This window comes from Gopherus flavomarginatus, chromosome 5, assembly GCF_025201925.1.
Source record: "Gopherus flavomarginatus isolate rGopFla2 chromosome 5, rGopFla2.mat.asm, whole genome shotgun sequence".
Classification (NCBI taxonomy): Eukaryota; Metazoa; Chordata; order Testudines; family Testudinidae; genus Gopherus; species Gopherus flavomarginatus.
This window is the reverse complement of record NC_066621.1, coordinates 46,290,360-46,315,454: the sequence shown is the minus strand read 5'-3', so window position 1 is coordinate 46,315,454 and position 25,095 is coordinate 46,290,360. Positions and strand designations below refer to the sequence as shown.

The 25,095-nt window shown below is 51.2% G+C and overlaps 1 protein-coding gene across 1 annotated transcript in view; it reads right to left on the bottom strand.

Moving 5' to 3' along the window:
- Positions 1-4,678: 4,678 nt before the first annotated feature.
- Positions 4,679-25,095, bottom strand: part of LOC127051030 (malignant fibrous histiocytoma-amplified sequence 1 homolog) — a 31,757-nt gene continuing 11,340 nt past the window's right edge. The window contains exons 5-11 of the mRNA XM_050952843.1: positions 24,454-24,644; positions 14,869-15,350; positions 10,890-11,047; positions 9,394-9,553; positions 8,163-8,233; positions 6,973-7,079; positions 4,679-4,970 (exon numbers count right to left, since the gene is read on the bottom strand). Of these exons, the coding sequence (XP_050808800.1) occupies positions 4,953-4,970; positions 6,973-7,079; positions 8,163-8,233; positions 9,394-9,553; positions 10,890-11,047; positions 14,869-15,350; positions 24,454-24,644 (1,187 nt within the window). The 3' untranslated portion in view covers positions 4,679-4,952. The remainder of the gene's footprint in view (positions 4,971-6,972; positions 7,080-8,162; positions 8,234-9,393; positions 9,554-10,889; positions 11,048-14,868; positions 15,351-24,453; positions 24,645-25,095) is intronic.

Here is a 25,095-nt window from a genome sequence, read left to right as displayed (position 1 = left end):
ATTCTAATCTCTCCACACACACTGCCTGAGGTCAGCCTGCAGGCCCAGCTGCACTCAGGCCCTGCACATGTTGTATGAGCCCCTTCACCCTACAACTCCTTGTCATCTTTGAGCAGGGAGCTGCATCTGTCTAAACCAAGTCACACCAACAACACTTCACTTCATTCTTTGCCAGCTTCTTGCCCCATAAAGCACATTCCCACAAGAGAAACACGCTCCACATTCATGTAGGATAGTCCACCATACCGCCTCCCTACCCCTTTTTCTGTCCCACTTCCCTTGGACACCACAGCATGCACGTCATCTGATGAGCACACACATATATAGGCACAGATCCATAAAGCTGGCACTTTCCTAACCATATGTGCTCAGGGAAACCTGTTTTAATGGGCATAGGCCAGCAGTTCTTAAACTATGGTTCACTGACTGACTACACCATCCTCCTTATTTCCTGCTCTCTCTCATCTTTCTTATTTATTTATTTAGTACAGTTTCAGAATGCTTGTTAAGGGCACCCAGAGTCTAGGCTGGGTGCTTGTTTTTTTTGTTTTTGTTTTTTTTAACTGCAGCGTAGCCAAAAATCTCAATTTATTAATTGCCTTTCAAACAGCTGCACAGGCACTAAGTACCGCCAGTGCCTTGCCCATGTTAACAGTTGCGCTAGTTGCCACAATGATGTTGTGCAATCAGAGCAATGAAGCTTATGCGGCGGGATGGGTCATAAGACATTAGGTCATGACCAACACTGGGTCAGTATGGGAAGGCCTACTGCTGTAGGCTACCGTTACGCAAGCAGTTTGGACTCTGACAGGAGACCTGTATGAAACTGCCATCACACACTGGGCATTATTTTTTTCCTCCAAAACCACCTACAGATGTTAGCTTTAGGACCCTTCCATGTCCTAGCGTAGCTGTGCTATTGCTAAGACACCCAAGTATCACTGTGGTATCTGAGCACTGAATATCTGTGGAAAGCAGCAAGAGGAAGATGAGTGTCTTTTCCTCTTTTTGCCTCCCCACAATTCTGAGCTGTATATATTTGTTGTGTTAACGTGGTTCCGGGTAGTTTAAATTTTATGTAATTTTAAATTTCTTGCATCCCATGAATTTAGTAACTGAGGGTGAGCGAGGCAGTAAATGAGTCATCACAATGTGTGCGTGTATTACACAAACACACACAGAGGTTGGCATCCACACCAGCAGCTCTGATTGCTTCCTCCTTTTCCTTTAAAAGCTGCTTATATCTTTATACATGTCATCCTGACTGAGCTGTAAGTCTCAAAAATGCAAGTGTCTCAAGGACTGATAGCTAAAAGTTTGATTTAAATAGAAAACTTAATAGACTCCAAGAAGTCTCATCCTCTGCCCTTCCTTTGACCAGCCAAGGGCATTAAGAAAAAGGGTTGGGGAGGGGGGGTTAGAAATCAGGGAAGCAGGTCTTCCCAAACGTATGCACTGATGGAGCCCAACATACCTTACAAAGGGTGAGTGAAATCCTGGCCTTGCTGAATTCAATGGGTGTCCTGCCATTGACATCACAGGAGCCCGGATTTCACCTGCTGTGTCTGGCAGAATGTTAAGCACTAATATTAAAGTATAATTTATAGAACACATGCCCCACTGTGGTACTTTCCCTAGGTTTTCTTTACTGCTTAGATTGCATAAGTAAGTTGTGCATGTTTGGTTTTTAGCTTCCGTTTATTAGCACAGGGGCTCTGTGTTTCATCCACTGAGGACTTTGGCCTAAGTTTTCAAAAGTGAATTGGGGGACATTTTTTAAAAGGGCCTGATTGTCAGAACGTGCAGAGCACCTGCTTTCTCAGAGGCTGTCAAACCAGCACCCACAAACTGAACCCCCCTGCAAATCACTCGTAAACGTAGGTGATTATGGGTGTGTGCACAATTGCCTGCTCCTGGATGGAATGTCACCTGTTTGACGGGTTCCCATCAGGGGCTAACCTGGAGGACCAGCACCTGAGCAGCTAGAGGGGCCTTTGGCTTTGCAGCTATACTGCAACTTCCAAACAGAAACAAATCCCTTTACATGGGATAGGGTTTAATTCAGTTGGTGTGTCTGTCCAGCCCTCTCCCGGCCAGCCTGAGGCTAGAGAGGGGCTCTCCTCCTGACATCTTGTACTGGAGTTCATGTCTACGCAAGCGAGTTGGTCTTTGTTGCTGCTGGCCTCACAGAAGTAGTTTCAGCACTAGCAGAAAAGCTTTAGGGGTCTAATCTGGCTCCACTTGAATTCAGTGGCCAAAGTAAGTGTTTTCAGGGGGAGGTGAATTAGCCTCAAGAGGCTGCTTGCCTATAACATGAGGAAGAGATGGACAAGGGCAAGAGAAGGGATCGGGCAGAGGGAAGACATGAAAGCAGCAGGTCAAGGCAAGCAGGGGTGAAAAGAGCCCCGCACACAACTGGCAAGATGTGCCAAGCCTCTTCTCCATCTTCTCTATAGAGCAGCAGCAGGTCTCGGGCCTCCCAGAGCTGGCTTCTAGCTCAGCTGTTGACTTTAAGTAACATTTGACTTTATTAATATGCGTTTTTCTAATATGTCTCATGCAGCCCTAGGGTGTTTGCACTCTCTGTAGAGCAAGAATTGCATTAACTGGGAGAGGATTGCACAGCCTGAGAACGCTCCGTGGTTAATGAGATGGTAGCCTGACAGGGCATAATGTGTGTAGCAATGTTAGTGCAGTGTGTGGGTGGGATGGATGAGTCACAAGCCAGTCACTCGGAAGCAGGGTCATGGATTTTATGGAATGTCTCTAGATGTTGTAAGGGAGTCAGAGTCTCGCTCATGTAAGCATGTCTAGCTCCAGCCAAGTCAATGCAGCTCCAGAGCCGTCCCACTGAATTTAATTTAGGCAGAGAGTGAACATCTGGAGCAGGGGTTTTCAAACGGGGGATCATGACCCCTCAGGGGGTCACAAGATTATTTCGGGGGGGGGGGGCTTGCAAGCTGTCAGCCCTGCATGTGTCAAGTCTCCAGCTGTCAACCCCCCAGGTGTGCCAGGGCTCCAGCTGTCAGCCCAAGCCCTTCACAGCTGGGTGGCTGGAGAGCAGGGGCTGCTGGCCAGGCGCCCAGCAGTGCAGAAGTAAGGGTGGCATGGTATAGGAGGGGTCATCACTTTTTTTTGGCAGGGGGTTCATTACAGTCTGAAATATTTTCAAAGAGGGTCCCAGCAAAAAAAGTTTGAGAAGCCCGATCTTGAGAATGTGCTGGCAGGGAACTGAGCAGGAGACCCACTCCCGACCCCACCCCATCAACAGTGCCGCTCCTGTCCAAGCACAGCTGTATGTCAGTGTTAGTCTACACATGCCATGCTGCACAGTCATGTTTGTAGCTGTACATTATGGACAGCTATCCCACTCTGCCTCAGCTGCTGGGGGAGAGGGGCAGAAGATTGTGGGTGTTTAATAAGGCACAATGAGCTTTGGGGCAGGCTGACCTCCCACCCACACAGCGAGGAGACAGAAGAACCGGCTGTCAGTGCACACCCGGTTAGGTGGTTATCTGCTGTAACGAGGAAGGACCACTTAGAACCTAGTTACAGCCTGATAATGATGCTCACGAGAAAAATCAAAGCACGGTGTATCCAACAGGATTATGTTGCCAATAGCGTGTGGACATGAACTGGGTAAGGAGGCAGCCGCAGTACAAGCTGTACTGTAGGAGGGCCTCTCGCTATTGCTATGAAATGCCAAGCTGATCTGAGTTGGGTGCTACAGATAATTTTGCCTTTTTAGTAACATGACCCTTGTGATTTGATTTAAAAATTGCCTAACTCACATCACAGCTTCAAGGGGGATTTATTGTGTTCTCTCACACCCCAGTTGTGATCATGGGAGTTCCATACAAAGCAACACGTTAAAGCCTTTCATTTTTCTTCTCTTCAAAAGTTGGGCGCAGAAGGAAGTAGGAAATAAAAGGACACTAATGACCAGCTTCTTCATACTGAGCCAGAAAATCAAATTTCATGGCTCAGCATCTGCACTGCACCTTTGGGAGGCAATCAGTGGGGGTGTGTTAATTAAATATGGATTTTTTTAGTGTACTTTTTGATACTTGGTTAATTACTGCTCCTTCCCATATGATGGAATAAACAGGCTGCTTCCCCAGAGGTTGTAAACTGGCATAGCTCCTTACACAAATAATGCTTTCAGCAAATCCAAAGACCCGGAAGTTCTGGTTCTTCGTTAACAGGCATGAGGTGAATAATGTTTCTTAGTGAAGAAACAGCAGAGAGTCCTGGGGCACCTTATAGACTAACAGACGTATTGGAGCATGAGCTTTCGTGGGTGAATACCCACTTCATCGGATGCATCCCACAAAAGCTCATGCTCCAAAACGTCTGTTAGTCTGTAAGGTGCCACAGGATTTTCTGCTGCTTTTACAGATCCAGACTAACATGGCTACCCTTCTGATTAGTGAAGAAACAGGGCCTTGATCCAAAGCTTAACAGGAGATTTTCCAAAGCCTTTCAGGGGGGTTTGGATCCAGCTGCTAATGCTGAAGGTATTGTCAAATCTGAAAGCTTCTTTCCATCTTGATTTAAGAAATGTTTCTTAGAACTGTAATTGAGGTGAACTGTAATTCTCTTCTAACACCAGGTCAGTTTTCAGATTTTGTGCCCATTTCTCGTGTGTAATCTGGGCAGTGCAAACTGATGTGAGCGAAGCTCTCTGTTCACAATGCTCTTCTTGCCTGTGCTGATGCATAGATAAGTGCCCTTTTCTGCTCTTGTGTCTGTGTAAATAAACTAACATTCCACTGTCCTCCAGTGGGTGGAAATCGTTTATTGCACAACACCGCCAGTACACACACTGCAAATAGTGAAATGCATCCTGCTGTACAGAGCACTTAAGAGATTGCTTAGCGTGGCGCTCAACACACTAAGAGTCTTGGCTAAAAGGAAGTCCTTCCCAGTGGATCTCTCTTGGGGAGGCCCAGTCATTTGTCCAAGATACTCTGAAATAAGAAAGACAGCGAGTAACTGCAGAGTTGCAGCTTCTGTTGCTAGAAAGCAAAGAAACTTGAAGTTTAAGCAGCCCAAAGTTTGGGAGTATTTGGCTCTGGAGTTTCAATTCCAAACCCCAAGTTGTCAGACTACCAGCCCCAGAGCTCCCCTCGGGCGTGCAAGAGGTACACTGTGCCAGTCCCTGGAGCGCTGCCTCATTCAGTAACGGGAAAACAGAATTTGAGTAAAATCAAATAAACCAAACCTCAGCCTGGCTCTATGGTGCTGTTCACAGCACAGCATTTCCATCTTCCAAGTGAAAAATCCAGGGGGGATTGCTGCTTCTACGTGCCAGACTGTGCAGCACACGTTATACTGGGGGGTCTCCAAAGCCTGAAGCAAGATCTGCTCCTCTTCACTGACCAACTCAACAGCCACAGTGAGAAGACTTGGAAAAGTGCCTTTAGTGAGTGCGCGTGCAGCTAAGGATGCTCAAAGGTCCATCCAGCTCCCAAGACGGCAGGGTTCCCCTTGGTTGGTAATGCAACCAGTGCAGTTCCGCTGGGCAAGAGGGGAGAAGTACACAAGGGGTTCACACCCCATGTGAGATGGCCAAGCTCTGCAGGGGCTCCCTGCAGTGGTGGGATTGCTGCCACCTAGAGGCTGCTGAAGCAGCGTCTAGATATTGGGTTCAAATCACACCGAGGGCTTGGGAAGGAAAAGCCACTTCCTTCATTTTCCCCCTTGCCCACAACCAAGTTTTCCTAGTGCCCAGCCCAACTATGCAGGCTGGGAACTGGGAAAAATTATTGGCTGCCCTGGAACAATGACCAAGGGCTGCCATTGCACGATGCTTTTACCAAGGACAGGCTGGGAGCTTGACCATCCACAAGGCCATCGGCAGAGTGATGCTGCTACAGCGTTTAACTGCCATTTCTCTTTGCTCCTTATGTAACCCCCATTAACTCAGGCCCTTCACAGGCTCATTGTGTGACAATTCCATGGGAATCTCCATGGGGAGGTAACGCCTTGGAGAAATGAGGCCTTAGAGTATAAATGCCTTGGGGCATAATTTCCCTGTCACCCCATATATGCCAATGGTGCTATGATCTAAATAGTGCTTAGTACCGCAAGGATGGGCTCAGATTACACACCGATTACGCATTTAAAGGAATTGACATTTATGGATTTAGAATCTAACATGCCATCGCCCAAGTGCTTTTTATATACATCAAGGACAGGGCTTTCAAAGTCCACCTGGGGATTTAGATGCCCCAAATCCCCATCTATTTTAGAAATCTCAGCCTAAACATACAGCATCTCAAGTCATTTAGGAATAACACTGATAGACACAGAAAGATTGATAAGGAAGAGGGGCACCAACAGAAAGGCATCCTTCCAGTTAGCTATATTCCTTAACAAAGAAGGACAAATGCTGAGACAGGATGATTGACATTGGAATCACAGGGTGAGGTTCCATGCTGTGTTATGCAGCTGGTCTGGCTAGATCACATTGCTGTGTTCTGGGCTTCAAACAGATGGGTCTACGAAGCCTATCTGACCAGTGTTCCAAAGTGGGTATCTTCTAACTGGCTCCCTCATTGTTCTAGGACCTGCTCTAATTCCCATTAAAATCAATGGAAAAATTCCATCTATCTATCCCTATGGCCTGATCATCAATGTATCTGAGTGTATCAATCAACAGATCACTACCCTACCTGGGAAGTAGGGATAGGATATTATTTCCATATTACAGATGGCGAACTGAGGCACAAAGAGGCTAAGTGACTTGTCCAAAAAGTCACCAGGAATCCAGAGCAGAGCAGGGAATTGAACTTGGGTCTTCCAAATACCAAGTCAGTGCTTTAAACCACTGGGTCATTCTTCTCATTGACCATGATAGGAGCTGACGTGGGCCACCTTAGCACAAGCCCAGCTCCCCACAACAGGAAAAGGATAGAGAAGCCAAAAACCCAGAACAAAACACAAGGAGCAAAGCTGCCGCCAAGTTACCTGGCGATTGACATGGATGCTGCTGGGGCCTAAAGTTGTAGTCCCGTAGCTAGTGACATAATAGTGAGCAGAGGGCGGGGGCTGCGGAACCCCCAGGTCACTTGGAACTGAAAGGAAAGAGAAGGAGACATCAGTCCACCCTGCCACAGCCATGGAGGAATCCCCAAAACCCTCTACCCCACTGACCCTCTAAAGTGCTTGACACATTAACTCATCCCTCCTGGCAATGGAGGCAGAGCCTCAGTCGGTGCAAACTGGCATAGCTCCATTGGACTTCAGTGTAGTTAGGGTGATTTATACCAGCTGCGCATCTGCCCCAGAACGTGAGAGGCGGATAAGCAGGGACAGCCAAGGGGCCAGCAAGAACTGGCCACCTAGTCACAGTTGTCTTAAGATAAAAGAGTGAAAAAAATTGCTCAGAAAATCTTGGGAGTTTATTAGAAGCAGTTCTTAACGCAGGGGAGCTGCCTGTCAGAGATGGATTGTAGGACACTGCATTGTCGGGCCTTTTACAGATAGGGAAACTAGGGATAAATAGGTTATGTGGGTCAGGGCAGACCTAGGATTAGAACCCAGGTGTCCCAATTCCCAGGCCTTGTGTTTGTTGTAACCGCTGGACTATGCTTATTGTCGTGCTTATCTGATTACAGTCGTGCACTTAGAAGACTCAGCTGAGATAAGGGTGCTATTGTGCTAGGCACTGTGCAAACATTGCGAATGACAGGCCCTGCCTCAACCAAACAACTTATGAGCTACAAGGAGCAGACACACAGAGGAAGTATTAGCACCCCCAGTGTACAGATGGGGAAGCACAGGACAGAAAGATGACTCAGGGTATGTGTCAACACAGGGATTAAAAAAAAAAACAACAGCTGACCCCAGCCTCTGGGGCTGAAAAAGTGCAGTGCAGACTTCCAGGCTCAGACTGGAGCCCAAATGTTGGGACCCTGCAAAGAGGGAGGGTCCCAGAGCTCCAGCTCAAGCCCGAATGTCTACACAGCAATTTTTAGCCCTGCAGCCCGAGCCCAACAAGCCTGGCCAGCCGCGGCCATGCCATGGGGCTTTTATCCCTGTGCAGACACACCCTCAATGACCGCCTGTACAAGGACACACAGGAAATCCTTCTGCCTTCATCTTGTGGGTTAAACTGGCTCCTATGCAATAGCAGGATTACAACCGTCTGCCCGTACCTTTGGGTAAAAGCAGCTCAGTTCGAAACCGATGGCCACATGTTCCACAAGTTTTAATTTCTTCCTTCGTCCTTAAAATAAAAAGAAAGGAAAAGAAAAAAAACGCTAATTAACAAAGCGCCACTAAACGCCTTTACAGCCATGGAAGACTGTTCAGAAATGCCCCTTTTGGAATCCCAATTGCTCTTTCTAAAATGTTATGGACAAAAACCAGAAAGAGAAAATGTTTCCCGTGGTCTAAAGGGAGGATTTTGTAGTTGAGGTACTAGACTGGGAGCCTGGGGTTTATTCCCAGCTCTGCCATGGCTTCCTAAGGGACCTTTGCCAAGCCACTTAAAATGAAGATTACATAGCAGCAAATGGAGTTTTTTGAGATGAACCTCTGCATATTCCTGCTTGTGGGACCCAGGCACCCAGGCCACAAGCCGATGACATAGGGGAGTGGGAATATGCAGAGGTCACTCAAAGAAGTACCACAGTTTTCAAACCGAGGTGTTTTAATACAGATGTAGGGTCCCATTTCCAAAAGGGCTCAGCAGTGTTCCCATTCGAGTCACCATCAACTTCAAGAGGAGCAGAGTTAGGCCAGGCTCAGTGCTTTTGAAAAATCCCACCCATAATCCATATTTACACACCACAATCAAAGCACATCAATTTTCAGAAGCACTCAACTCCCTGTGGGGTCAATGAAACTTCAGAGGCACTTCGCTCCTTTGAAAGCCAGTCTGCTTTGGTTTGGATGCCTAAATATGGATTTAAGGCCTGATTCAGCAATAATTAGGTATTGAATTACTTGGCTGTCTGGGGGTAGGGACTGTCTGTTCTGTGTTTGTACAGCACCTAGCACAATGCAGTCTGTGACCAGGGCTTCTAGGAGCTACTGCAATACAAATAAATAATAATAAAGTGAAATGCACACTTAAGTGCTTTGCTGCATAGCCATTTAAGTGCCCAGTGTTGGACACCCAAGTTTGAAAATTGTGTCCTTAACCTCTTGACGCTTCTGTTTCCTGTTCTGTAGAATAGGGTTAGTAGTTATTTGCTTCACTGGCATGTAGTGAGGATTCAGACCTTTGTAATGTGACTTGCCCGGCTCTGATGGAAGGTTATCACAGACAAGCAAAGAACAGGTCTTTTTTAGAACTGATCACCATTTGTACTGTGGTAGCAGGTGCTCACACCCCACCGCCAGTGTTTCCTGTAGGCAAAACAGGTTAGAGGACATACGTACACTGTGTTCTTGCCGTCCACATCTGGCCAGAAAAATTCTGCAGGACATCCTGCCGTTCGACAAGGCGCCTTCATGCACATGTGCAGACCAGGCCACTCCTCTGAGAGCCTCCGGATGATGAAGATGATAGCCATGAAAAAATCCCATGTGAACTGGAATTCTTTAGATGAAGAAGGGAAAGAACTGGCTGCTGTTAATCATCACAGTTACCTGGACTGAATTAGCCCATTTAGACCACAAATGGTAATGAGTGAGCAAGAGTTACTTGTAGGCTGGGTTATAGGCAACAGTTGCACCAGCTGGGTTCTTTCCAATTCATCCAGACCAGACACCCTTGAGGGGCAATTTAAAGGTGAACCAAAAAACAGTCCCCAAAAGCCACGTTGTGCCCTTCTTTGCTTATTATTTGTATTGTCGTAACACCGAGCAGCCCCAGGCATAGACCAGAACCCCGAGGTGCTAGGAGCTGTATAAACAGAACAAAAAGATGGTTCCTGCCCAACAGAGCTCATGGCCTCAAACTTTTATTAAGAAGTATTTTTCTGCTTTTATTGCCATTATGGTAGTGAGGAGCAGAAAACTAGTAGGCCTATGACACCAAGACACTGAGCAGTTTCGGGGGAGGGGGAGGGGAGGGAAATGTTTAAAACTCTTTTAGGAGGGGATGGTTGTGCCAGTCAATGTCTGTGTAACTCGAACATCAAGAAGAGGAGTTCTCTTTGTGAAAGCTTCAATCTGACTCTCCCCTTTGAAGGCTGAGAAAATTCTATCTCCAACCCTCCAGCAAGAACAGGGAAGATGCGATTTGAGGATATCACTCCTCATTCTAGGGTAAAATATAAAACTTAACGAAAGGGAGAAAAAAAAAGAGTTTACTTTGAAAAAGTTCAACCCAATCTTAAATGTGGAATCAGTCTTGTGTCATCCCATTGCATTTATTTTGAGAGAGCCACTGTGGGACCCCAAATTTCATTAACATCTTGGGAAACTCAAATCTTTAAGAAGTTGGAAGTTCTATTAATCAGGGTTTCCTCGGGTTAGAGAGAGATGCTCCAATGGGACAGGCCAGGGGGAGGAGGGATAGCTCAGTGGTTTGAGCATTGGCCTGCTAAACCCAGGGTTGGGAACTCAATCCTTGAGGGGGCCATTTGGGGATTGGTCCTGCTTTGAGCAGGAGATGGGACTAGATGACCTCCTGAGGTCCTTTCCAACCCTGATATTCTATGAAGTCACATGGTCCTCCCTAGGCTAAGGAGCTTCAGAGAGTTCAATGCTTGGACACACAACCAATCTGTAGCTAACCAAAAGCCAATAAGTAGGGATAATGCTGTACATGCATTGGCCCAGCATGCAGCACAGGTGCCAGTTTGTTTAGGGAGGTTCAGATGCAGTGCAAGAGAGCAGATGGCAAGTGGACAACTGCCCTCCATTTCCAGGCCCAAGAAGCCAAAGAGAACGTACTCGAGAGAAAACAGTGCCTGGGGTTTCCCTCTCACCTTTCCTTTGAACTGGCTTTCTGCTCCGGAGTTCAATATAACTATAGCCTTTCTGGTTGTTCTCTTTGATTAGCAAGGGTTTGCCACTGCATATGAGCAGGCACGTGACCTTCGCAACCCAGTGGGCCGAGTAGAAGGAGCAAGCTTTCACCATGAGCCTGCAATGAGATTGGAGAGAGACATCAGCCAAAAGATTGAAACAGTTCTGCCCTCCAGCTCCAGTATCATGGAAACTATTTTAAGCCCCATCTACTGCCAAAATATATGTAGCCAACCCCAGGTGGGACGACAATGGGGATTGAACCAGGGACCTCTCATACTGTATTAAAAACATGAGCCTCTACCACTGGAGTGAAAGGACTGAGTCCCATTACTAGCAGCTGTAGCAGACCCATTAAGAGAGCTGGTTGGGAATTTTTCTGCTCAACATGCAGATTCATCGGAACCAAAACTTTTTGCAAAAATGTTCTAGATTCAACAAAACTTTCATCAGCAAAGGTCCTCAGATCCAGGATGGAATTTCTGGTAAAAAAAAAAAAAAAAAAAATATCAGACCAAGTGCCCAGAATAGTCCAGAGCTCAGGGGTGAGGCAAGTCCCTGGCTTTAACTGATTCAGAGTAGTGTCTTGAACCTGGATCTCTGTATCCCAGATCTGTGCCTTAATCACCATTGGCTAGTCTGCGGTGGAAGGAGCCTCTGTCACTTTTTGCACAACAAATTTTGAAAGGTATTGGTTCTGTTCCACATCAGAACTCTAAAACCTCTGAATTTTTTGCAATAATTGAAATGTTTTCTGGGCTGCCCTAATCATTAACCCAGTGATACTCAGACTGAAGCTCGCAAGGCACAAGGGGCTCACTCTTTAATGCGTCTCCTGTGTCTCTTTGCAGCACATGATATTAGAACACTGTGATTTAATTATTCACCAATCATAGTTATTAACCAATCAGGATGTTTACACTATTTTATTAACGAATTGCAGTTGATAAAATACCAATACTTGGTCAGTCATTTTGCTGAGAGAGAGAGATTGATTCAGCATGTGCATGTGCACACATACACACACACTTAGTATATATTATATAGTATATAATATTTAGTGTATATAAACACACTAGATATTTCCCCATCATACTTTTAAATATGAATATATTGTACTATAGTAAATGAAACAATGAATTCATGCTCCTGTGGCTCTTTTGGGTAATGTTGATCCCTTATTTGACTCCTGAACCACTGAGGTCAGGGTATCATTGCACTAACCTCTTCTGAGGATCAGCCACTAGAGGATGACAAAGACTCACATTTTCCTAGTGCAAAAACAACGAGGAGTCCTTGTAGCACCTTAGAGATTAACAAATGTATTTGGGCATAAGCTTTCGTGGGCTAGAACCCACTTCATCAGATGCATGGAGTGGAAAATACGGGAGCAGATATAAATACATGAAAGGATTGGAGCTGATGGAAGAGGTCAGTCTAACGAGACAAATCAATTAACAGCAGAATACCAAGGAAGGAAAAATAATTTTTGAAGTGGCAATGAGAGTGGCTTCTCTCACACACACACAAACTCACTCACTCATTTGTCTCTCCTTCTTGCTGGCTTTTCCTTCCCTTCTAGCCCTGGAAAGGCCAGCAGTCAAAAGCTTCTTCCTAAAGTAAATAGCTGCCCCATGCATTGGACAGCCTGGGTGCTTGGTACACATTGGGTAGCTAACAATCCCACAGGCAAACTGCAATATTATTAGTATGGATGGCTTCATACATGCATCTTGGGGAGTGCCTCTTCCTGCTTCTCTCACTCTTGATGCAGCAAGATGACACTGATTTGAACAAGCTACCTTGCCAACATGGATCCGTTGGGTACAAATCACTTCTTTATGCAGAGATAAGAGACTTTAGAATCGATAGTTGAGTCTGCCATTCATTTTCTGGAAGGGAAGAAATGCCCTGGGCTCTAGTGCACTGTTCAGCGGAGAGGCCCACCTTCCCCACCAGCTGTTGTTAAAACCCCTCAATGCTTTAAAAGCTGCATGAACTGAAGCTTGGTGGCCTATTAATTACCACCAAACCAAGACATTCCACTGCACTGGCTTCTCCCTTAGGGAACAGGATGAGAGAACAACCAACAGGTGACAGATGCAGTCAGGTTGCTTAATGCACAACTGGAAGACACACAGATACTACAATGATGAGTGCAGCATAGAAACCTATACAGTGAGAATAGAATTAGATGTTCCTTTGAACATTGGGGAACCCCAGATCCTGACTGGATGGTATGATATGGCTGATCATTAACTCAAGAGGCGATGAATCCAGATCACGACACATTGTGTCCAAACTCGTCCCCATGACCAGGTGAAGATCAGTGTTTGTGAAGGTTCAGAGACGGGCTACCCTACAGGGTACAAGATCAACTGAACTGCCGGAGGAGGAAAGCTTACAACTTCCTTGTATTACAATGACTCTGACTCTCAGTCTTGCCCTCTTGGCTGTAAGCAGAGACCAGCCAGACAGGTAAATAGCTGCATTTGGTTTTTTTCTGCGCTTACTCACAAGTCACAGGCAGCCAGACTCACAGGGGAAGGCAGTGACCCAGCAAGTCATCCAGGACTGTCTGAGCTCATGAGGCTAAGTAGAAGATGCACTCCTTCAGCACGGCATCCGCAGTTTGGTTTTTCCCCCACAAAAGGGATGATTCCAAGGAGCTCACGCTAGGTAGAATGGCTGCCTGTGGAATTAGTTTGGGTGTGCTAGGGCATCGTGAAAGAGAACATGGCTCAGCAAATGGGATTATGAAAGTGTCCTCTCAGTTCCCCTGTTCTCCCCTCCACAATGGTCCCTGCAGTTACTTTGTGCAGCTCTTCTAGGCACTAATAGATGGCTTAGTGGACCCATAAAGGCAGGACACCAACGCTCCATAGTACCCACCTCCCAGCACAAATCTCCACATTCATGTGGTTTGCCCACTCCCGGCTGTCAGGATTACTGGGACCAGGGCCAACCTTAGGCATACACAGCACATGCAGCTGCAAAGGGCACCATGAAATAGGGCACTCACTGGTGGTGGAAAGCAGAGAGACGCGGCCCCAGCCCGCTTCGCTTCCCTTGCCCTGGCCCCAGGCATGTGGCTCGGGTTGGGGAAAGGACCACCACGGATCTCACCGGCGGCGGGAAACGGAGCACTGTGGCTGGGAGCTGGCGGAGTAGAACCGACTGGGCCCGAGGCAAGGAAAGTGCAGCGGACTGCTCCCAGCCCCCAGCTAATCCCCCAGGCCATTCTGGGCCTGTGGGGCCCCCAAAAGTGGCCCCCCACAGCTCCTTCCTCCAAGACGCTGAGAGGGGAAGGAGGCCTGAGGCCCCACATAGCCCACCTGTGGGGAGGCTGCATAGGGAACCCAAATAGCTAGGGACATCCCTGACTGGGACACCTGAATGAACAGAAATAAAGCCATAGGGGGGCACATCACCAAAACAATATGCAATGACTTACACATGCAACGCCAGTCAACACAAATGGGAACCAGGCAGTATGAATCCCTGGGCAGTACACTGCTAACATGCCCTATTAATAATTAATATGACAGTAGCATCTGCAGGCCTCAGTTGAGTTCATAACCTTGTTGGGCCAGGTGCAGTACACACCCAAAGAGATTTCCACTCTCAGCAGACAGAGGGAGAATTATTCTACCCATTTCACAGATGGAGAACTGAGGCTTGGAGAGATGAAGTGATTTGCCCAAGGTCGCACAGAGAGTCTAGGAATTAAGCCCAGATCTCTTGAGGCCCAGTCCAGGGCCTTAACCACTAGGCCAACCTTCCTTTTGATCACTATGAATTGTGTTTGTTTATACCAGTACCAATGACATGCTTCCCAGACAGACAAGAAGGAATGATCCCTGCGCTGACAGGCTCCCCAGCTCAGGATATGCAGCCAGGCAGCAGCAAATGGTTAACACAAGTAGGCTGGCTCGTTACCTTTGGAAGAAGCCCTCTGGGATCTCAGGTGAGAAGTAAGCCCGGATATGGAGATCCTCCAGATGATCTCCTCCCCACCTCTCAGAAACCTCCTCGCTCTGGTTGAGATATGTGGGAAACAAGTAATAAGCCTCGCCGCTGTCCTGCGTTGTTTCCCATGGCTTCCCTGGCACAAACTCCCTGGCCCCTGGGTTGAGGTCCTTGGCATTCCTCACCTCCAGGCAGATCTCAAAGTGCTCTAGAAGGCTGAACAGCTTCCCCTTCTTGGTCTTGTGCCCCACCATCTCCTCAAAGATGTCCCTCATCCCTTCTGAGTAGAGCTGGTGCTTGACCAACGCTCGCATGGCCCGCTGGCACAGCATGGCCTTCGACTTGAACGTCCACACCCAGTTGGACTGGTCTCGGATAGTAGCATGTTCTCCGACCAGCAGGTCTATGGAGATGCTCTCCAGCTGCTGCACCAGACGATATCTAACAAGAATCTGAACGGGAAGAAACAAAAGCTCAGTGAGCCAGGAAAGAATTCAATAATGGATGCAGTTTTGCTTAGGTACTTACAACACTCACATCACCATTTTATCTGAGGGTCTCACAGTCTTTATTGTATCTGTCCTCACAACACCCATGAGGGAGGGAAGTGCTCTAATCCCCATTTTATGCATTGGCAACTGAAGCACAGAGAAACTAAGCAGCTTGTCCAAGGTCACAGAGGAAGCCTGTAGACGAGCAAGAATTGAACCTGGTACTCCCAAGTCCTCAGCTAGCATCCTATCCTCCCTCCTAGCCTCATCTCCCAGCAACACAAGAGGCACAAGGCTCCTCCAGCAATCGCAGGGAATGGGACCAGGGCCCTTCTACACAGCACACACCAGAATGAGGAAAAACAGAGGCCGTAGTTGAACTGAGTTGAAAAGGACTGTATCTATTGGGTGTTTGGGAAGTGGGCGGGCGAAGCCCGCCCACTGCTAAAGGATCCTCCCCCAGCCTACGGGGAGGAACCACAGGGCCACAGAACCCACTGAGTGCGGGGGACAACTAATAAAAGAACAGGGACAGGAGTGAGGTCAAAGGGTCAGAAGGAGAGAACCTAATGGGGACACCGAGCAGAGAACCCCGGACAGCGCCCACTGCTCCTCGAAGGCGTCAAGGGAGCCAGTGGACGCCGCCCAGAGGAACTCCGCCTGGATGCGTGATCGGACCATGGAGCAGAAGCAAGCCCCACAGCCACCGGAGTCTCCATCGGCCAACCTCCCCTCCCTGGTCGCGTGGATGGCCTTTTTCGCCAGGGCGAGGAGGAGGTTGACCAGGAGGTCCCGGGACTTCGTGGGGCCACGGATAGGGAGTGCATACAAAAGGAGGTGAGGGGAAAAGTGTAACCAGAAACGTAAGAGGATGGCTGTGAGGAGCCGGTGTAGGGGCTGCAACCTGGCGCAATCTAAGTAAACATGCGCCAGGGTCTCCCTCACGCCGCAGAAGGGGCAGGTGTCCGGGACGGGTAAACCGCGCCAAGTACACGCCCGTGCTCACGGCCCCATGGAGGAGCCTCCAACTGATATCCCCAGTGGGCCTTGGGACCAGGGTGGAGTAGAGGCTGGCCCACCGGGGCTCCTCACCCTCCAGAGGTGGCAAGAGGTCCCGCCACTTCGTATCAGGGCGGGACACGAGGGTGAGGAAGTGAAGGGTGTGGAGCACGAGCGGGTAGAGCTGTTTCCTCGGCGCGGTTTGGAAACGGACCGGCTGCAGGTCGTGCAGCCGGCTTGCGGAGAAGGGATGGGGGGGCCGGTCGGGCCTACGGGGCAGGGACCCGATGAAAAGGTCCAGAGGGCTTGGGGTGGGGGGTGGGCGGGGCGTGCCCTCCCGCAGGACCCGGTCGAGGTAGGCCCGAGCAGCGGGCGGCAAAGCGGCCTCCACCTCCTGGAGTATGCGCCGGGGAGTACAAGGTCTGGAGAGCCCTGAAAAGGACTGTAGTGGGGTGGTTACCCACTCCTGCCCTTCAGGGCTTAAAACAGCCCAGGAGAGGGCTGTGGCTAGGGCAAGAAGCCTGGGCTGATTGGGGGAAAGCAGGCCTAGCTGTGGCCATGTCCCAGTCAGGCCCAGCTGGCCTCTATAAAAGGCTGTGAGCCAGAAGCCCAAACAGTCTCCCTCTGCCTGTAGAGAGAGAAGGGCCTGGCTGCAGGGAGCTAGAGACAAGGTACTTGAGTGGAGCAGGGCTGGGGAAAGGCAGAGTTGCTGGGGAGCTCCAGCCTGCAGAGCCCCAGGCTCTGGCCTAGCACAAGGCCAATAGGTACTGGGGGTTTCAGAGGGCAGCCCAGGGATAGGCCAAGGCAGCAGGTCCAAACCCTCCTTGCCAGTGATGAGTAGGCTGATACTGCAGTCTGCCCCAGGGTGCAGGGGCTAGACAATGACTGGCACTAGCCATATACTGAGGTGAGGTGGGGATAGTGGGTGGGGGTTCTCCAGGAAAGGGAGACCCTGAGAGAAAGTGGTTACTACTTGGGGGCAGCACCCCAGCTAACAGGGCACCAGGGTCCAGGGAGGGACACGGAGGCCAGGTGACAGGTGGATCACCGGCCTGCAGAGGACTCTCCTGGCTGTCAGTGAGCTAATTCCCAGGACAACCAGCAGGAGGCGCTGAAGGGGTGAGTCCACACTCTACAAGGAAATTTTTAAAAAGGGGGTGGGGGAGGAGAATCTGAATCAGAGGCATTCATTTGCTCTTCAAGATACATTCAATGGCTATTGGATGGCTCCAAGAGACTGGGGAGAGGATCATCTAAGCCAGGTTGGTACGAGCAGGGTCTAAACTGTATTGTTAAACTTATTCACCAAAATCTGGGTTAATGTACTATATGTATTATGACTTTTAAGCCAAACTTTGTGTTTGTGGATAATCTAAGCACTATACCCAGATGTATAAACACTCTTTCCTTAATCTGTGTATTATATAATTTCAACATGAGCTTTAATAAAATGTTGAAATCTGCTGGCTGTGAAGATGAATAAGAGGCCTCAGTCCAGTTCCTAGTAGACAGTGTCCACATCACAGAGGTGAGACCAGGAGACTGGAATTAAAGACTCGTAGGTTCTATTCCAGTCCATGATTTGCAGCATGACCTTAGGTATTTTGCTTCCATTTACCTATAATGCTGGCTCTCTCACACATAACTGTTAGGTGTAATTGATTGCTTGCAAAGTCCTTTGAGAAACCCAGCTGACTGGCCTTAAAGTGTAAGATCATATCTGAGACTTGCCCCAGAAACTGAGGTATGGCTGGAGAGCAAAATAAGGCTTATTCTTCCCAAACCACCCATCACTCTTGTGCCTGGACAATGGCATGCAAGGTGGCACGAAACAGAACATGCAGGGAGGCAGGATGCTGCTTCCCAGAGAAAAGACGGTTACTCACCTTTGTAACTGTTGTTCTTCGAGATGTGTTGCTCACATCCATTCCAGTTAGGTGTGCGCGCCGCGCGTGCACGTTCGTCGGAAACTTTTTACCCTAGCAACTCCAGTGGGCCGGCAGGTCGCCCCCTGGAGTGGCGCCGCCATGGCGCTCAATATATATCCCTGCCGGCCCACCCGCTCCTCAGTTCCTTCTTGCCGGCTACTCCGACAGTGGGGAAGGAGGGCAGGTGTGGAATGGATGTGAGCAACACATCTCGAAGAACAACAGTTACAAAGGTGAGTAACCGTCTTTTCTTCTTCGAGTGATTGCTCACATCCATTCCAGTTAGGTGAATCCCAAGCCATACCTAGGCGGTGGGGTCGGAGTGAGAAGTCGCGGCATGGAGCACTGCAGATCCGAAGGCCGCATCCTCTCTAGACTGCTGGACAAGGGCGTAGTGGGAAGCAAAGGTGTGGACCGATGACCAGGTCGCTGCCCGACAGATTTCCTGGATGGGCACACGGGCGAGGAAAGCCAGCGACGACGCCTGCGCCCTGGTAGAATGCGCAGTCACCCGGCCCGTAGGGACGTGGGCCAAGTCATAGCAGGTCCTGATACAGGACGTTACCCATGAGGATAACCTCTGGGAGGAGATAGGAAGCCCCTTCATGCGGTCCACTACCGCCACGAAAAGCTGGGGGGATTTGCGGAAGGGTTTGGTCCTTTCCACATAGAACGCGAGAGCCCTACGGACATCAAGCGAGTGGAGCTGCTGCTCCCTGCCTGAAGAGTGAGGTTTCGGGAAAAAAACCGGAAGGAATATCTCTTGGTTGATGTGGAAGGTCGAGACTACCTTGGGGAGAAAGGCAGGGTGTGGCCTCAGCTGCACCTTATCTCTGTGGAAGACTGTATACGGGGGGTCTACCGTGAGAGCCCGGAGTTCCGACACCGGCCTAGCTGAGGTGATAGCTACCAAAAAGGCAGTCTTCCAAGAGAGGTACAGCAGGGAGCAAGTAGCTAACGGCTCAAAGGGGGGCCCCATGAGCCGAGACAACACCAGGTTAAGATCCCAGGTTGGAGCAGGGAGTCGGACGTTAGGGTATAAACGTTCCAGCCCCTTAAGGAATCTAGACACCGTCGGGTGAGAAAAAACAGAGCGACCATCCCCACCCGGGTGAAAGGTGGAGATAGCTGCCAGGTGGACTCGCAACGACGATATCGCCAGACCCTGTTGTTTGAGGGACCAAACGTAGTCTAAGATATTGGCCACCGAAACTTCCATAGGGCGGAGACCTTTCTCCACGCACCAACAGGAGAAACGCTTCCACTTGGCCGAGTATGTCGCTCTCGTGGAAGGCTTCCTGCTGCCCAAAAGCACCTCCCGTACCGGTGTGGAGCAGCGCAGTTCAGAGCCGGTCAGCCACGCAGGAACCACGCCGCTAGGTGCAGCGACTGCAGGTCCGGGTGACAGAGAGACCCGTGCTCCTGGGTAATCAGGTCCGGGTGAAGGGGCAGGGGAACTGGGTCGGCTATGGCCAGGTCCAGCAGCATGGGGTACCAATGCTGCCTGGGCCACGCCGGGGCTACCATGATCACGCGAGCCCTGTCCCTGCGCACCTTCAGAAGGACCTTGTGAACCAGAGGAAACGGGGGAAACGCGTAGTACAAGTGAGTCGTCCACGGAATAAGGAAGGCATCCGCTATCGACCCGGGCTCCCTGCCTTGAAAGGAGCAGAACGCCTGGCACTTCTTGTTCCCCCCGGACGCGAAGAGGTCCACACGGGGATAACCCCACCTCTGGAAGATGGAGAGAGCGACGTCCGGGCGAAGGGACCACTCGTGCGATAGGAAGGATCTGCTCAAGCGATCCACCAGCGTGTTCCGTACTCCGGGGAGGAAGGAAGCCGTGAGGTGAATGGAATGGGCTACACAAAAGTCCCAGAGTCGCATCGCCTCGTGACACAGGGGAGAGGATCTGGTGCCGCCCTGCTTGTTGATATAGTACATGGTTGTCATGTTGTCGGTAAACACCGCGACACAACGACCTCGAAGCTGGTGGCAGAACGTCTGACAAGCAAGGCGGACCGCTCTCAACTCCCGCATGTTGATGTGCAACCTCACCTCCTGCGGGGACCACAGGCCCTGCGTTCTCAGGGTTCCCAGGTGGGCCCCCCAGCCGAGATCTGAGGCATCCGTTGTCAGGGACACCGAGGGCTGAGGTGGGTGGAAAGGGAGCCCCGCACACACTACGGACTGGTCTAGCCACCAGTCGAGAGAATCTAACACCCCTTGGGGGATCGTGATCAGCATGTCTAGCGGCTGCCTTGCCGGCCGGTAATGCTCAATGAGCCACAACTGGAGGGGCCTCATGCGGAGCCGAGCATAACCGGTCACAAACGTGCATGCTGCCATGTGGCCTAACAGGGTTAGACATGTCCGCACTGATGTCAAGGGGGCTGCCCGTAGTCGTTGAACGATCGCCGACAATGCCTGGAACCTCGGCAACGGCAGAAGAGCCCTGGCCACGGTGGCGTCCAGGACGGCCCCGATGAACTCCACCCTCTGCGTGGGGATCAGGGTGGACTTGTCCATGTTGATCAAGAGGCCCAAAGTAGCAAACAGGCCGGTGATCACGCAGACATGGCTGCAAACTTGCAGTTCCGACGTGCCCCGGATTAACCAATTGTCTAGGTAAGGGAACACGTGGATACGACTGCGCCGAAGATGTGCCACAACAACTGCCATGCATTTTGTAAATACCCTCGGGGCCGTAGAAAGGCCAAATGGGAGGACTGCAAATTGGTAGTGAAGGGAGCCCACCACGAACCGAAGGAAACGTCTGTGGTGTGGCCAAATGGCAATGTGAAAATAAGCGTCCTGCATGTCGAGGGCGGCGTACCAGTCTCCCGGATCCAGGGATGGGATAATGGTCCCCAGGGATACCATGCGGAACTTCAACTTCACCAGGTATTTGTTGAGCTCTCGCAGGTCAAGGATAGGCCTGAGGCCTCCCTTGGCCTTGGGGATCAGAAAGTAACGGGAATAAAACCCCTTGCCTTTCTCGTTTTCCGGAACCGCCTCTATAGCTCCTTTGCTGAGGAGCGCCTGTACCTCCTGCCGAAGGAATTGCTCGTGAGAGGGGTCCCTGAAGAGGGACGAGGAAGGGGGGCGGGAAGGAGGAAACGATATAAACTGCAGGCGGTATCCTGTCTGCACCGTGCGTAAGACCCAGCGGTCCGATGTTATTTGGGTCCACGCCGGGAGGAAAAACGAAAGGCGGTTGGAAAACGGGGGGGAAGGATCCGTGGGGGAAACTGTTACTGCGCCCTCGGGCGCACCTTCAAAATGAAGGCTTGGGTCCAGGCGGGGGCTTAGAGGAGCCTTGATTCTGCCCCCCTTGGTTCCCCGAATGCCTGCGCCTTCCATTCCTGCCACGGCGCCTATTAAGGTCCTGCCGTTGGCGGAACTGGGGATATGGCCTGCGCTGCTGTTGCTGCTGTGGCCGGAAGGGTCTGCGCTGCGTTCCCGGTGTGTGCATCCCGAGGGAGCGCATAATGACCCGATTGTCCTTTAGACTCTTAAGTCTGGGGTCTGTCTTCTCCGAAAACAGGCCCTGGCCTTCGAACGGGAGGTCCTGGATGGTATGTTGGAGCTCCGGAGGAAGGCCAGAGACCTGCAGCCAGGAGATACGGCGCATCGTTACCCCCGAAGCGAGGGTGCGGGCAGCCGAGTCTGCAGCGTCCAAAGAAGCTTGCAATGATGTACGCGCAACCTTCTTGCCCTCATCTAGGATGGCTGCAAATTCTTGGCGGGCGTCTTGTGGCAGCAGCTCTTTAAATTTGTCCGCTGCCACCCATGAGTTGAAAGCGTACCTGCTGAGCAGGGCTTGTTGGTTTGAAACCCTGAGCTGCAGCGCCCCAGCCGAGTATACTTTGCGTCCAAGGAGGTCCATACGCCTGGCCTCCCTGGATTTGGGGGCTGGAGCTTCCTGCCCATGACGCTCTTTGTCATTTACTGACTGTACCACCAGGGAACACGGTGTCGGGTGGATATGGAGGTACTCATAGCCTTTAGAGGGGGCCATGTACTTCCTCTCGACGCCCCTCGCCGTAGGGGGGATGGAGGCCAGTGACTGCCAGATGGTATTGGCATTGGCCTGGATCGTCCTTATGAAGGGTAGGGCGACCCTGATGGGAGCATCCGAGGAGAGGATGGTGACAATTGGATCCTCGATCTCAGAGACCTCCTCGGCTTGTAGGCTCAGATTCTGAGCTACTCGCCTAAGGAGGTCTTGGTGTGCCCTGAGATCCAGCGGGGGGGGGGGGGGGGGCTACTGGAGGAGGTGCCAGCCACCGCTTCATCAGGGGAGGAGGATGAGGAGACCCCCGGCAAGCAAGTGTCCAATGGGGGGTCCCCCTCGGCCCTCGCCTCTGTCTCAGGAGCCAGAGCGGAGTCCTGCTGCTTGGACCCTTCCTCTCCATCCGGGGAGGGAGGGGGGCGAGACAACGAGGCTTCCGGCACCCTGTGCTCCGCCGTCACAGGCCTAGCAGGAAGCTGTTGGGGGCCCTGGGCTTGATGGTATGCCCATGGGATCCAAAACCCCCACTGCTGCGGGCCTTGGTCTTGTTGTGGCGGGTCTGAAAAGAGCGCCGCCTCCCGGTCGGTGCCCAGCGCATACCCGCTGTCCGTTTGCGAAGAGACCGACGGTTGCCTAGAAGGCCATGGCGGGGCCGACCCTGGCTGGTAAGGTTCTGCGCGGGTCGGCAGCGACGATCTTCTCGGTGCCAGGGATCGGTACCGGGAGTCATAGCGGTGCCGGGATCGGGACCGGGACCGGGTTCTGTCTCGGTGCCGGGATCTGGACCGGTACCGGCCGCCGCTTCGGTGCCGGGATTGGGACCGGGACCTGCCACCGACGCGGTGCCGGGAGGTCGACCGGGACCGGGACCTGCCACCAGCTCGGTGCCGGGAGGTCGACCGGCGCGGCGAGTGACGGCGGGACTGGCTCCTGGAGTCACGGTGCCGGTATCGGCGGCTGGAGTCAGACTGCGACCGTCTAGAGGTCGATCGGTGCCGCGAGTGCGACCGGTACCGCCGAGGGGAGCGGTGCCGGGACTGCGAGCGGCGATGAGATCTTGACCTGCCGTGACGTCGGGACCTGGACCGCGAGCGCGAGTCCCGAGACGGTGCCGACATCATGGGCTTGCCTCTAGATACGACCCGCACCGGAGGTACCGGGGGTGGCAGCTGAGTAGGCTCTGTCAAGGCAATAAGGTCCCGTGCCGAGGCGAAGGTCTCCGGCGTGGATGGGACCAAAATCTCAACCCCAGATCTCATGGGGGAGCTTGGCGGCACCGGACTCGACGGACCCGCCGGGCCCGGAGTCGACGGTGCCGGCGGCGCCGCGGCCGATGTTGAGGCCGGGCGCTCCAGTCGGGTCTGCCTGGCTGGAGTAGCAGACGCTGACGGTCTTGGTTCTGCACCCGGTGCCGGAGAAGGTCGGTGCCGGGGAGTCTTTCCGGTGCCGGTGCGATCCGGTGCCGGCGCCGAGATCACGGCCTGCGAAGCCGCCAGGTCAAGTGCCGCCTCCATAAGGAGAGTCCGGAGTCTTTGGTCTCTCTCCTTTTTTGTCCTAGGCTTAAAAGCCTTGCAGATGCGGCACTTGTCCGATCTGTGCGATTCCCCCAGGCACTTCAGGCACGCGTCGTGGGGGTCGCTGGTAGGCATAGGCTTTTTACAGGCCGCACACTGCTTAAAGCCCGGCGAACCAGGCATGAGCCCGGTGCCGGGTGCCGGGAAGGGCTACAGCCCCCGGCTAACAACTATTTACAACCTATTTACACTTAATTACTTACTAACTAACTTAACGATCTAACTAACGACTATTAACAATAACGAGAGATAACAAGGAGAGCTAGGGACGTGGAGGACAGCTATGCCGCGCTCCACAGTTCCAACGACCGACACGGCGGTAAGAAGGAACTGAGGAGCGGGTGGGCCGGCAGGGATATATATTGAGCGCCATGGCGGCGCCACTCCAGGGGGCGACCTGCCGGCCCACTGGAGTTGCTAGGGTAAAAAGTTTCCGACGAACGTGCACGCGCGGCGCGCACACCTAACTGGAATGGATGTGAGCAATCACTCGAAGAAGAAATAACCTGGTCATGGAGAGAGGGTTCTACAGGTACCCATGCACTCACCTTGAACATGGTTATCAGAAAGGCGGGCCGGAGAAAGACTGTGCTTTCCAGCTGCTTGATTTCTTCATACCATATAATCAGCCCAATGCGGTGGAGGTATCTCAGGATGTCCTGGAAAAGCTCTGTGCCCAGATGGCTCAGGTGCTCTCGGTGGGTGATTTCACAGAGTAAGTGGTTGAGGTCCATCATGCCTAGAGAGAGAACAGGATCACATGGAAATGACTAACACAGGGTTTCGAACAGCAGCTGAAATGTCAGTAAGTGGGGGCTGGCCCAAGGTGGAATTCTAAAAGGGCCAATGTACATCAGTGCTAACACCCATGACTTAGGGTGACCAGATTTTATTTTTATATTTATATTTTATATTTATTTATATTTTAGGGTGACTGATTTTATAGGGACAGTCCCAATTTTTGGGTCTCTTATATAGGCTTCTACTTTCCCCCACCCCCGTCCTGATTTTTCACACTTGCTGTCTGGTCACCTTACCATGACTTGGCAAATCCCACTCCAGGTCAAAAGTGACTTCAAGCAGAACTGGACACAGGAATCCCAAAGTACAGGGGAAGCTGAGTGTCTTTATCTGCATGACAGTACCCAGGGTGCTTTTCTAACTCTCAGCTATTTCATTGCAGGGCTATG